General features: G+C 45.5%; 1 protein-coding gene across 1 annotated transcript in view; it reads right to left on the reverse strand.

Annotated features, from left to right (window-relative positions):
* Positions 1-1,272: 1,272 nt before the first annotated feature.
* The window catches only part of Mep1a (meprin A subunit alpha), a 41,689-nt gene continuing 28,624 nt past the window's right edge, over positions 1,273-14,337 (reverse strand). The window contains exons 9-13 of the mRNA XM_045157737.1: positions 13,013-13,228; positions 7,569-8,042; positions 6,045-6,218; positions 4,153-4,441; positions 1,273-1,429 (exon numbers count right to left, since the gene is read on the reverse strand). Coding sequence (XP_045013672.1) covers positions 1,273-1,429; positions 4,153-4,441; positions 6,045-6,218; positions 7,569-8,042; positions 13,013-13,228 — 1,310 coding nt within the window. The remainder of the gene's footprint in view (positions 1,430-4,152; positions 4,442-6,044; positions 6,219-7,568; positions 8,043-13,012; positions 13,229-14,337) is intronic.

The raw sequence follows: 14,337 nt of genomic DNA on the forward strand, positions 1-14,337 counted from the left end.
AAAATTTAAAAAATAAAAAAAATAAAATAAAAAGTCCACAGCTACTTTAAAGCCTTTTTTTCATGATTTTGCTCTATCAATACATAACATTTTATACATAAATAGTCTGCAAAATAAACTATGAAAAAGGGGACTTACACATCTCCAACTCTCATATATATGCAATGCTGAGCACATAGAAAATATTATATATAAGTCTGGGCATGGTGGCACATGCCTTTAATCCCAACACTCAGATGGCAGAGGTAAAAGGATTGCTGTGAGTTTGAGATCAGCCTGAGATTACATAGTGAAATCCAGGTCAGCCCGGGCTAGAGTGAGACCCTACCTCAAAAAAACAAAACAAAACAAAAACAACAAAGAAAGAGAAAACATCATATATATGTATACAAACACACACACACATATACACATATGTGTGTGTGTATATGTGTGTGTGTGTATATATATATATATACATATATATATATATAATGTATGTATGTATATACATATATATATATGGTATTTTGAGGTAGGGTCTCACTCTAGCTCAGGCTGATCTGGAATTCACTATGTAGCCTCAGGGTGGCCTTGAACTCATGGCGATCCTACTACCTCTGCCTCCTGAGAGCTGGGATTAAAGGCGTGCGCCACCACGCCTGGCTTCATCATATATATTTTAGGATCTAAAATAGAAGCAAGAGGGCTGGGCAGATGGCTCAGAGGCTGAAGGCTTTTGCTTGCAAAATCTACTGGCCTGAGTTCACTTGCCCAGTACCCACATAAAGCCAGATGCACAAAGTGGCACATATGCCTCTCACTCTCTTCTCTTCTCACTCTCTCCTCTTGAATAAATAAGTAATATTAAAAAATAGAAACAAGAGAGTCTCTGAACAGTAGTTATTCATTCGTTTATTGGTTCATTCATCCCACATGTATTTAGTGCTCACCACACGCCAGCCAGGCACACTTGTAGGCACTGGGGCGCACGGGTTGGCAGAGGGTAACATGCCCTGCCTTATTGGAGCTTGCAACCCACGGGAGCAATGATCAGTTCAGCCAGTGATTTAAAATTAAGAGTGACGGTGTCGTCGCGGTCCACACTGAGTGCATCGGGAGCACGGGGAAGGGACCACGCAGGGGCAGGGAGCTGCTAAGGGCCACTCCCGAAGCCTTGTTCTCGGAGACACTTAGAGTCAAGGTGATAAAAATCCACCTGCTCTGTGCTGACCGTGGGAGGAACATCTGCGGGGCGGCGCTTGGGCAGTGTAACCAACTTCAGCGGGTGGCTCACTGCGCCCGCCTCTGGAACACCACGGAGTAGATGGCGAAGGTCAGGAAGATGGCACCCGCAGTGCCGCCGATCACCAGGCCCAGCACAGTGCCATGCACCTGCATGGCCTGGCAGCGCTCCCCGGTGTAGAAGAAGGCACGGCCAGAGACGCACCTGTGAGACAGGATACAGTGAGTGTGGAAACTTCCCGGGCTCTAAGTGTCTCCTAGCAACAAGGCCCGCCAACAACGGCACGGAACAATGACAGAGTACTTTCCCACGCCTGGCATCATCCCGCAGGCTTCACAGGAATCCATCCATATAACTGCATCCCCTGGCCGTCACATGCCTACTCTTTTTTTTTTAAATTATTTATTTATTTGAGAGTGACAGACACAGGGAGAAAGACAGATAGAGGGAGAGAGAGAGAGAATGGGCGCGCCAGGGCTTCCAGCCTCTGCAAACGAACTCCAGACACGTGCGCCCCCTTGTGCATCTGGCTAACGTGGGACCTGGGGAACCGAGCCTCGAACCGGGGTCCTTGGTCTTCACAGGCAAGCGCTTAACCGCTAAGCCACCTCTCCAGCCCACATGCCTACTCTTAAAACACACGGAGGAGCGTTATGGAAACCTTTTGTGCAAGCATAACAGCTGTTACCCTATACAGAGCAGTTCTAAGTACCCGCAAAGAATTCTCACACCCAGCCTGCTGACATTCGTGCCTAGGGTGGGCTGGAGGGGGTCCTCAAACTGTCCCTTGAGATTCCAGCTGAGCTTTCCCTCCTGTGTCACCTCCTAGCTATATGTCACTGGATCCCGGCTGCATGTGGTCTCAGAAGGTGCTAGAATACAGAGAGGTTGGAAGGCTAACAACCACAGGGAGGGTGCTATCTCTGTAGACATGGGGCAGTTGTTAACCAGGCTGGGTTGGGACTTTTCAGTGATGTAGTTGGTTGAGGTCACCCATGCTCCTGTAAGTAAGCCATCACCCATGCTCCTGGAAGTATGTTCAAGAAACTCATTGGGGGCTGGAGAGATGGCTTAGCGGTTAAGCGCTTGCCTGTGAAGCCTAAGGATCCCGGTTCGAGGCTCGGTTCCCCAGGACCCACGTTAGCCAGATGCACAAGGGGGCGCACGCATCTGGAGTTCGTTTGCAGAGGCTGGAGGCCCTGGCGCGCCCATTCTCTCTCTTTCTGCCTCTTTCTCTCTCTGTCTGTCGCTCTCAAATAAATAAATAAAAAAAAAAATTAAAAAAAAACTTCTTTGTAAAAAAAAAGAAATTCATTGGTTCACCAAGCTACATCTTTTTCTTCTTCTTCTTTTTTTTGGGGGGGGGCATGGGAGTTTGAGGTAGGGTCTCACTCACTAGCCCAAGCTGACCTGTATATAGTCAATATGTTGTCTCAGGGTGGCCTTGAACTCACAGTGATCCTCCTACCTCTGCTTCGTGAGTGCTTGGATTAAAGACATGGGCCACCACATCTGGCTTGGATTTTAATTTTTTATCTTTATTTATTTACTTGGCTTTTGAGGTAGGATCTCACTCTGGCCCAGGCTGACCTGGAATTAACTATGTAGTCTCAGGATGGCCTTGAACTCACTGCAATCCTCCTATCTCTGCCTCCTGAGTGCTGGGATTAAAGGCGTGCACCACCATGCCTGGCTATATTTTTATTTTTATTGATTTATTTGAGAGAGACAGAGAAGCAGAGAGAGAGAGAGAGAGAGAGAGAGAGAGAATGTGCATGCCAGGGCCTCCAGCCCCTGCAAGTGAACTCCAGATACTCATTCTCTTTATATATACATCTGCCTCTTTCTTTCCCTCTCTCTCAAATAAATAAAATAAATGTTCCCAAAAGAAAAGTGAAGATCTAGAAGAATTCAGAGGAAATCTAGATGTTTCCTGAGCCCAGCAGGATGGTTCTTACTTCTGTTACCCTTGAGTCCAAAGCAATTGATGCTCCTGTCCTTGTACACGGGACTTTATGAAGATTTTTTTTTTATTGTGTTTAAACTAACAATACAAATCACTGTCAGATTTGCTAAGTGTATGGACAGACATCCTTGTTTGCAAGTCCTGGCTCTAGCATTTCTTGTCTGGGAATTTGGGACAAGCTCACCTTGTAGGTTTAACTTTCTGACGTACAAAATGAAGATGAGAAGGACCCCACGTCTTAAGGAGAGGTGAGGGTACCTGTGACCACGTGTCTACAATGCTCATAACAGCATGTGCTTCACAGCCAGTAGGGTAAAAATCAGATCCTCCTATCACTATTACTGAGAACATGCTAGAACAGAGATGATGAAATGGAGAACTACGGTTACCAGGCTACGGGGCTGGCTCAGTGGTCGAAGGGGCTTGCTTGCAAAGCTTGCCAGCCTGGGTTGATTCCCCAAGTGCCCATGTAAAGCCAGATGCACGAAGTGGTGCGTGTACCAGGTATTTGCTTGCAGTGGCAAGAGGCTCTAGCATGCCCATTCTCTCTCTCTTTCTTTGCTTGCAAATAAAAATTAAAAAAAATCAAGAACTAGCATTCCTATACCAATAACCAGCTATACATCCCCATCAGTGAAGATTTATGTTTGATCTTGAGCCCACTACAGCCAGCCATGGAGAAGAAGGTTCCTAGGATGAAGCCCTTGGGTCATATGTGATCACTGTGGTTCAGTTAGTTAAAAAAAAAAAAAGATAGCCAGGCTCGTATTAAGAATGCCCCAGAGGTGGGAAAGAAAGTGCCACTCATGTTGGCAGCCTGTGTACACAGGCCCCGGGCACACGTTTCTAGAGTTAAGGTAAAGCACACCCTCTTTTTCATAGTCTCTGCCTTCTGAACAGCTCCTTCCCCAGGGCTGAGAAAACTTGGCTTGCACCTCCCTTGGCCACTGGACCAACCTACCTGCAGCTGGCCATGCCCTTCACATTCACACAGATGCCTTCGTTTTGACAAGGGTTGGGGTCACATGGGTCTCTGAAGTATGGTGGCCACTTATGGTCCTCTACTGGACCTGTGTTCTCCACTGACCGCTTCTGACGGCCGGGCTGCGCCTGGCCCGAGGTTTCCTCTGATACAGCCTTACTGGAGCCTTCTGCTGAGGCCTGCGGCTCCCGACCGTGGAGGACGAGGCCTTGAGGGCTCAGCCTGTTAGCTGGAGTGGGAACTTCAGTCTTGTTCAGGTGGGTGATATCTTCAGGAAGAAGAGAAGGGTGCCGTGTAAGCTCCGGGATCAGTAAGTGACTGTGATCAATACTCACTTCTGGACAAAGTTCCCAGAACCGCCTCTATCCCATGCCAATGTCATCCCAGTTATATGGGAAAGTGGCCTTGAACCCAGCTGATTCTCATAATGGTATTTTTAAAATACCATTTATTTATTTATTTATTTATTTATTTATTTTCAAGCAGAGAGTTTGATAGAGAGAGAATGGGCACACCAGGGTCTCTTATTGCTGCAAACATCTGACTTTATGTAGGTGCTTGGGATTTGAACCATGGCCCTCAAGCTTTATAAGCAAGTGCCTTTAACTGCTGAGCCACCTCTCCAGCCCCAGATGCCAGCTGTTTTGAAAGCTGTCCTGTCACGTTCCTACTTACAAAACTTGCAAATGGATGCTATCACCACAGATACGCAGATGGACACTAAGCTGCCATGAACACACTGCCATAGCTCATCAGTTAAAAAGATGCCACTTCAAAAAGATGAAACTTTTCTTTCTCCTGGGGGCAGATAAAGATGATATCTTTCACCACAAAGAAACATTACATGCTTGAAGAGATAGATGTGTTTGCCTTGGTGTCAATCATCATATAATAAGCGGATGCATCAAAAAGGCACATGGTGGGCTGGAGAGACGGCTTAGCAGTTAAGCACTTGCCTGTGAAGCCTAAGGACCCCGGTTCGAGGCTCGGTTCCCCAGGTCCCACGTTAGCCAGATGCACAAGGGGGCGCACGCGTCTGGAGTTCGTTTGCAGTGGCTGGAAGCCCTGGCGCGCCCATTCTCTCTTTTTCCCTCTATGTGTCTTTTTCTCTATGTCTGTCGCTCTCAAATAAATAAATAAAAAATGAACCAAAAAAAAATTTAAATAAAAAGGCACATGGTACACTCATGACCATTTATAAATACTATATGTTTATTAAATAACATTTTTAAAAATAAAATGAACATGTGAGTCCTTGACCAGACAAATAAAGTGTGGTTTTTATGACATATCCTTTTTTAAAAAAACCTTATTCTTAAAAAGCACCACCAGCTTTCATGACTTGCTTTAAAACTAATGTAAATCAGGGCTGAAGAGGTGGCTCAGTGGTTAAGGCACTTGCCTGCAAAGCCTAATGACCCTGGGTCAAAATCAGGTTCAATTCCCCAGTACCTGGCATAAAGCCAGTACACAAGGTGGCACATGCGTCTAGAGTTCGTTTGCAGTGGCTAGAGGCCCTGGCATGTTCCTTGTCATCTCTCTCTCTCACTCCTGGCAAATAAATAAATTAAAAATTAAAAAAAAATCTACTGTGCAGCTGGGCGTGGTGGTGCACGCCTTTAATCCCAGCACTCGGGAGGCAGAGGTAGGAGGATCGCTGTGAGTTCGAGGCCACCCTGAGACTCCATAATGAATTCCAGGTCAGCCTGGACTGGAGTGAAAGCCTCCTTTGAAAAGCCACCACCACCAATAATAATAATAATAATAATAATGATGATAATAATAATAATAATAATAAACTAAAAACTACTGTAAACCTATAAAGCCCAGAGACCCTAGGATGACTGACTCGGGTAGCTGAGCAAAGATACCTTCGAAGTCCACAAAAATGATGAGGTCGTCATTTTTCAGGTAACTCCTCCTTCTCAGCATGTGGTGGGAGATGGCCTGGCTCCAGCCCCAGTCGATGCTTCTGAAACAGTCACAGTCTGTATCATAGGTCCCCACCATGGATGGCCTGTCCCAGATGACAGAGTCGTTTATGGCTGCAATGCGACAGGTGAGATGCAGTCATATTAGATTTTACACCTCACTTTCTGATACGTCTTTCACAGACACATGGGGCTTTGTTTATGAGGAGTGTGTGTTTGTGTGTGTGTGTGTGTGTGTGTGTGTGTGTGTGTGTGTGTGTGTGTGTAGGCATGCACACAGTTGCTGTGTATAAATCCAAATCTCTACTGTTTCTGAGAAAACTCCAATTCAGAATTGGGAGATGTCAAAGGCTTCAGAGAACCACAGCTCTGGTCAACGGTTTTCTACTGAGTGACACCCTTAATGACGGAGGTAGGGTGGGCCTCACCTCCTTCAATTTTTTTTTTTAAGGTTTAATGCTCTTCTTTGGAAAAAAAATAGTTTGCCCATGTTTGATTGATGTAATATGCTGATAACCATCCTATTCAAGGAGTGAACACATCAGCTCTGCAGAAAGCTAAGTAAATTCTGAGTTTCTGGTATACAACATCTGTCTTCTCTTTGGGGCTGAGCTATGCGAGGCACGGGCCAGCTGCATTCCTGTGTTCCAAGTCCATAGCGCCCTGCCCGCCTTGCCACGGGACCTCCACCGACACCTGCGGAATGAACTGAGGAAAATGAAGGAGGGAAAGATGGAATTGGAAAAATAACCGGGTGGGGTGGCTCATGCCTTTAATCCCAGCACTCGGGAGGCAGAGGTAGGAAGACTGCTGTGAGTTCAAGGCCAGCCTGAGACTATATAGTGAATTCCAGGTCAGACTGGGCTAGAGTGAAACCCTACCTCAATTTAAAAATAAAATAAAAAAAAAAAAAACGGGCTGGAGAGATGGCTTGGCAGTTAAGCGCTTGCCTATGAAGCCTAAGGACCCCGGTTCGAGGCTTGGAATCCCCAGGACCCATGTTAGCCAGATGCACAAGGGGGCGCATGCATCTGGAGTTCCTTTGCAGTGGCTGGAGGCCCTGGCACGCACATTCTCTCTCTCTCTCTCTCTGCCTCTTTCTCTCTCTGTCACTTTCAAATAAATAAATAAAAATAAACAAAAAAAAATTTAAAAATAAAAAAAAGGAATCGGGAAAATATACCATAATAGTCTACTGTTACTAGGTTGTTGCTGTGTTCACAGCAGGAGAGGCATCATTCTTTTCTTTTGTTGTTTGTTTTTGCCAAGCAGGGTCTCCCTTTAGCCCAGACTGACCAGGAAATCACTCTGCAGACCCAGAACTCCCAGTGGTCCTCCTGCCTCTGCCTCCTGAGTGCTGGGATTAGAGGCGTGCTCCACCATGCTCGGATCATATCGTCCTTTTTTGCATAGACAAGAACCGCAGCTGCCTGCCCAGTTCCTAGGAGCATTCAAACCACCCACCTGCAGACGTGTGGTGCTCGGAGGTGGTGAACAACATGGTTAACGACATCCTGTCCCTGGCGTCGGGCTCCTGGTCAAGGACTGTCATTATCGCCTGCCTGTTTTCCACTGGCCATTCCAGGATGGCATCATTCTCCCCACTGCACAAGTGGAAGGCAAGCCCCATATAGCCAGAGTCCACGGACGTTATTCTGCCATGGGGGTACAAGGTCACCCCAAACCCATAGCCCTCTGAGTTGTAGAAACGAGGGCTGAGGAGTTTTTCTCCTTTCACCGTGTTCTGAAGGACCTGAGAGATGCCCCGTACTGTCCACACCCCTGTGGGGCACGGGGTCTCCGTCAGAGTAATGTCATCCAGGTAGATGCCCCCAGTGGAGTTCCGAGGGTCACCTTTTGTGCCCTGGAAAAGATAGCGAAATTTCTTTTCTTCTCTCAGCGTCACATGGGCAATTTTCCAATTATGGTCTGAATCTCCTGAGGACAGAGAATAAATCTGATAATGGTTGATGTCGACCAACGATTATCGAGCATTTCTAGTGAGTCTGGGATAATTAGATTATCCCATCAGTTTTGTAGCCACCCTTTAAAGTAAATGCTACTACAGAAAAATAACTTTGCCAAGTCACTTATCTAATTAGGGAAGTTTTATTTTTTAAAAAGGCATACTGTAGTTTTTTAAAGTCGGCCAGTTTTTTTTTTAAGTTATCATACAAAGTGATGGGTTTCATTTTGGTATTTAAAAATATGTTATTTATCTATTTGAAAGAGAAAGATGGAGAGAGAGAGAAAGAGAGGTAGAGAAAGAGAAAAAGAGAATGAGTGAACCAGGGCCTCCAGCCACTGCAAATGAATTCCAGACACATGTGCCACTTTGTGCATGTGGCTTATGTGGGTCCTGGGGAATCAAACCTCGGTCCTTAGGCTTAGCAGCAAGTGCCTTAACTGCTAAGCCATCTCTCTAGCCCTTATTGCAGCATTTTTCATACATATGTCATGATGCTTTGTTCTTTTTTTTTTAAAATATTTTTTGTTCATTTTTTATTTATTTATTTGAGAGTGACAGACACAGGGAGAAAGACAGATAGAGGGAGAGAGAGAGAATGGGCGCGCCAGGGCTTCCAGCCTCTGCAAACGAACTCCAGACACATGCGCCCCCTTGTGCATCTGGCTAACGTGGGACCTGGGGAACCGAGCCTCGGACCGGGGTCCTTAGGCTTCACAGGCAAGCGCTTAACCGCTAAGCCATCTCTCCAGCCCGATGCTTTGTTCTTATTCAGCCTCCTCCTTCACTCAACTGCCTAGCACTATGGTTTATTTTACTATTCAAAAAGCACTTTATTTATTTATTTTGAAGTAGAGAGATAAAGATAAGAAAGACAGAGAGTACAGGCATGCCAGAGCTTCCAGCTGTTGCAAACGAATGCATGCACCGCTTTGTGCATCTGGCTTTACATGGGTACTGGGTCATTAGGGTTTGCAGGCAAGTGCCTTAACTGCTGAGCCATCATTCCAGACCCTATTTTACAACTTGCATTCAAATCTTAATCATAAATTATTTTCTGCTCTTATTTACTTTCATAGGTTTTCTCCTGAGTTTTCCGATATCACTGCATCCCACCCCATAGGCATAACATGAAAAGATCCAAGTAGTCAGCTGAATCTGTAAAATAAATACCTTTTTTTTTGTTTTGTTTTTTTGAGGCAGGGTCTCACTCTAGCCCAGGCTAACCTGGAATTCACTATGTAGTCCCAGGGTGGCCTCAAATGCACGGTGGTCCTCCTACCTCTGCCTTCCAAGTGCTGGGATTAAAGGTATGAGCCACCACACCTGACTAAAATAAATATCTTGTAAGTCAAAAATCAAATAATGGTAAATCCGTTTGTTCCCACCTATGACTTATTGCCAATATCTATCCATATTTTGCTTTACTACATATTACCAAAAATTCCAGTACAGGGCTGGAGAGATAGCTTAGTAGTTCAGGTGTATACCTGCAAAGCCCAAGAACCTAGGTTCAATTCCCCAGTACCCATGTAAACCCAGATGCACACATCTAGAGTTTGTTCCTTGCAGTGACCAAAAGCCCTGGCACACCAGTTCTCTCTCTATCTGCCTTCTCCTCCTCCTCTCTCTCTCAAATAAATAAATAAACAAATACATTTTTTAATCCAGTACAGAGGACTTCTGGTTAGCCCTGAGTTACTGTTGTGCAGGGAGCCACACTACAGTGTCAGCTAGGCCTCCTTGCTGTTTTCCTGAGATGAAACTAGAAGTGGGAATTTATATAAGGTGCTGTGGTAGAAGGGTGAGGAAACAGAATACAAGCTCTTGAGCTGGGCAGCATAACAAACCAGACAAAAGCCTGGGGTCAGCAGGAGAGGAGGCAGCCGGGCTAGAGCCACTCAGAATTCCTCAGAGGTGCGAATAGAAATTCAATCTGAAAACAAAGTGGAGATAAGAGCCTTGCGTTGTCTTTTCCCTTCCTGTGTCTTCTGAGAAATCCACTTGCGGAGCTCTGGTGTCCTCACAAGTGAAGAGCCTGCTTGTTTCTACGTAGATAGGGTGGAACTGGCCATGACCTATGTGGTCACGACGCATGGACATGTGAGAGAAGGCGTATGGCTCACACGAGTTACGTGCAGATCTATGTAACTGTCCTCCCCTAGGGACAGCCCTGAAGGTGAAGACATGGGGACTGGAAATGCAATGGGTGACATAAAGCCTAGAACAGGGATGGGGACAGATGAGATCTGTGTACCCAGGAGGTTGTAGATCGTGGGAATTATGACAAGACGCTAAAAGTTCCTTTCTTGCTGATGAGCAACTGGCTTGACTCTTCTTACTATAGACTGTAATGGTGAAGTTGAGATGTGGGGATGGGCTAATAGATAATAGGGAGCCTAGAGGCTGTACCACATGGGCAGGACTAACTATGACAGTTCTGAGGCTTCAAAGTCAGAGACTTCCCTGAATCAGTCAGTGATCATCCCAAGGTTGTTTGACACACATGTCACCCTTTCCAGTTCAGAACTGTTATCTGTGAGGGGGGTCATGGGCACAGCGAAATCAGTTGTTTGTGTTTATGCATATTCATATTTGTAAGTGAATATTTATGTATAAGTCCATGCACAAGTCTTATAGATGTTATGTTATATCTACATATATTATACTTCGATATACAGACACAGTTTAAATGTAAGCATGAGGTTCAAGAAAGCATTTTTGCTAAAAGTAAAAGGTACTAGAAGGCAATTGTAACTTTCTTATGTTGAATACTCCTGAAACCCCACACAATATTCAATTGACCTTTTAGAAAAGTTTCATGGACAAGCTGATATTGACATGGACTACTTTAAACATATACTTGAGTTGTTTCCAGGAAATTTTTACAGATGAATTCATTGGAGCTCAAAGCAGTGTAAGGAACAAAACTCCACATTGGTAGCTGATTTTGTGCTTCCTAGGATAAATTCCAAGTTGAATACAAATGATTAACCATTCTGTCAATATCATTCAGATTATAAGAGATTTTGTTATTAAATAGTTTGGTATTATAACAAAGTCAACTTTTAAGGGGTATCTTACTGCCATCCTTCCATCATATCAGCTTTGATGAACAGTGAACCCCTGATTCCGTGACCACCATGCACTTTAAGAGTTCTCAGGCAGCTGATTGGGTAGCTATTCTTATGAAGAGTCTTGAAGGAAATTTCCTCCCCTCAAGAATAGCAGCCTCTTCTAGTAGAATGAATATAGTATTTTCTTTCTCTGGCTTATGTTTAACTATTTTTAATATTCATTTATGAAAGAGAAAGACAGAGACACATACATACAAAGGGAGAGGGAGAGAGAGAAAGAGAGAGAGGAAGGGAGAGAGGGATCCCACCAGGACCTCTTGCCACTGCAAATGAATGCCAGACACATGTATGTGCATCTGGCTTTATATGGGTACTGGCAAATTAATCTCAGGAAGTCAGGCTTTGCAAGCAAGTGTGCTTAACCCGCTGAGCCACCTCCTCAGCCCTGTCTGGCTTATTTGAATTAAGGAGTTCTTTGCTGGATGGGAAAAATAGGACAGCGTATCTCCCTTCCAAGTTCTGAATACATCACTGCCACCAGAGCATAACGTAAATGTAAATATTTAGCTTGATAACATTGGGTCTTGATTTGCAGTCTGATGGTCTTTGCATCCTACTGCCTAATAGTTCAAGGTTCTCATCCTGACACTCATAGAAACACGCAGAGTAAAACCCAGCAGTATGTAATGACCATAGTGAGGTTGATATATACGAGGCTTATTTCTCATCAGCTTCATAAACAGACACCAGGGTGCTTCTTCAGTATATGAAATCATGTCATTCAGTTTCCTGTAGCAGGCACCAAAGCAGTTATGGTCAGTCATTCACCTCTCGGCCTCTCTGACAGTGCCGCTCCTGCAGCTCCTGCTTTCCCATCTTCACTTCCCCATCTCCTAGTTTTTCTCTCTCCCTCCTCTGACTTTCTCTAACATGTTAGTGCAAATTGGATTCAGGGTTGGAGAGGTGGTTTAGCGGTTAAGGAGCTTGCTGCAAAGTCTAAGGACCCGTGCTTTGACTCTCCAGATCCCACCTTAGCCAGACACACAAAGGTGAGATGGTTGCACATGTCCACTAGGTGGTGCAAATGCCTGGCATTCGATTGCAGTGGCTGAGGCCCTGGCACACCGTTTTTCTCTCTCTCTCTTAAAAGAAAGAAAGAAGGAAAGGAAAGGAAAGGAAAGGAAAGGAAAGGAAAGGAAAGGAAAGGAAAGGAAAGGAAAGGAAAGGAAAGGAAAGGAAAGGAAAGGAAAGGAAAGGAAAGGAAAGGAAAGGAAAGGAAAGGAGGAAGGAAGGAAGGAAAGAAGAAAGAAAGAAAGAAAGAAAGAAAGAAAGAAAGAAAGAAAGAAAGAAAGAAAGAAAGAAAGAAAATTGGATTCATATGTTCATTCTGATCTCTTACTAACTGTATTTAAGTCTTACCCAAACCTTCCACACTGCTTTGAATTTTGAGTGCTTAAAACATTCCCAGGTTGGAGAGATGGCTTAGCGGTTAAGCGCTTGCCTGTGAAGCCTAAGGACCCTGGTTCGAGGCTCGATTCCCCAGGTCCCACGTTAGCCAGATGCACAAGGGGGCGCACGCATCTGGAGTTCGTTTGCAGTGGCTGGAGACCCTGGCGCGCCCATTCTCTCCCTCCCCCCTTTCTCTCTCCCCCCCCTCTTTCTCTTTGTCACTCTCAAATAAATAAGTAAATAAATGAATGAATGAATAAATAAATAAAAACTCCAGTAAAAAAAATAAATTATCAGACATTCTGGTAGATTCTTACAAAAAGGTTGAGGTTAGGGTGGAAGAAAGGGTTAGGAGGTAAGAGAAGAGGGAGAAAGAAGAACGAGGTGCCAGGTTCTATCTAAGCCAATCTAGGTACCTCGGAACGTCTCCACTTTGACCAGCTTGCGCACGTTGCCCGTGCCGTCATCGCGCCTGACCCAGACCACCAGCCTGTCGGTGGGACTTCCCGTCATCCTGTAGAAGAACTGCAGGCACTGCTGCTTCCTCCGTGGGTAAAGGACCCGGGACTCCAGGAGGGCCGCCTCTTCTGCTGCCCCCGAACTGGTGTTGAAGTGCATGAAGTAGCCCGCGCCTGTGAAGAGAGCAAGCCAGCACCCCGTCGTGCCTTCCCACTCCACCCAGGCGAAGTGAACCCCGGAACCACTCCCATCATCCAGGCACCAAAAGCAAGCACGCTGCCGAGGCACAGTGAAAGAAATCGGTTCCCCCATCTTCTGCCTCCATGGATATAGCCACTCCATGGACATAGCCACCACTCTGCACATCTTTTCGGTTTTTTAGAAATTGGTTATTTGTTATTTATTTGTGGGGTGGGGGGGGGGGGAGAATGGGCGCACCAGGGTCTTTGGCTGCTGCAAATGAACTCCAGATGCATGTGTCACCTTGTGCATCTGGCTTAAGTGGGTCCTGGGGAATGCAATCTAGGTACTTTGGCTTTGCAGGCAAGCACCTTAACCACTAAGCCATCTCTCTGGGCCTTGTTTTCAGGGTTTTTGAGAGGGAGGTCTCACCGTGTAGCCCAGGATGGTTTTGAACTCGTGACCCTCCTGCCTCCGTCTCAGGAGTGCTAGGGATTCAGGCCAGTTTGTACATCTCCTGACTACCTCTGGCCAATGTCTCTCTCTCTCTCTCTCTCTCTCTGTGTGTGTGTGTGTGGGGGGGGGGTGGGGATGTATCCCTGCCTTACAGAACAGCTTCAACCAGAGTTTGATGGAATTTGGCATTTGTGCAGTAAATCCTATTCCCCACATTAACTTTACTGTTTAGAGATTCATTCCAAGGAAAAGAGTTGGTGCTGGGTGTGGCGGTGCACGCCTTTAATCCTAGCTCTCAGGAGGCAGAGGTGGGAGGATTGCTGTGAGTTTGAGGCCAGCCTGGATCTATGGAGTGATTTGCAGAAGAGCCTGGGCTAGAGTGATACCTCCCCTGAAGAAAAAAGAGTTGGTCTTCTTATCTAGGAAGCTATTGAGGGTCAGAACTTGGATTTGAAATATTCACAATGATAAGAGCTTAAGTTGCCGTTTCCAACCAAACTGGGTATATTATCAATGGTAAAGAACTGTCTTGACTGGACCACAAAGTGGCAGATTCAAAACATGCAAGGGGCTGATTAAAGACTCCTCCTGAGTGCTCCGGAAAGCTGTGAAATAGCACTCCATAGGGGAGAAAAAGGCAAAAAAT

This window comes from Jaculus jaculus, chromosome 8, assembly GCF_020740685.1.
Source record: "Jaculus jaculus isolate mJacJac1 chromosome 8, mJacJac1.mat.Y.cur, whole genome shotgun sequence".
Lineage (NCBI taxonomy): Eukaryota > Metazoa > Chordata > Mammalia > Rodentia > Dipodidae > Jaculus > Jaculus jaculus.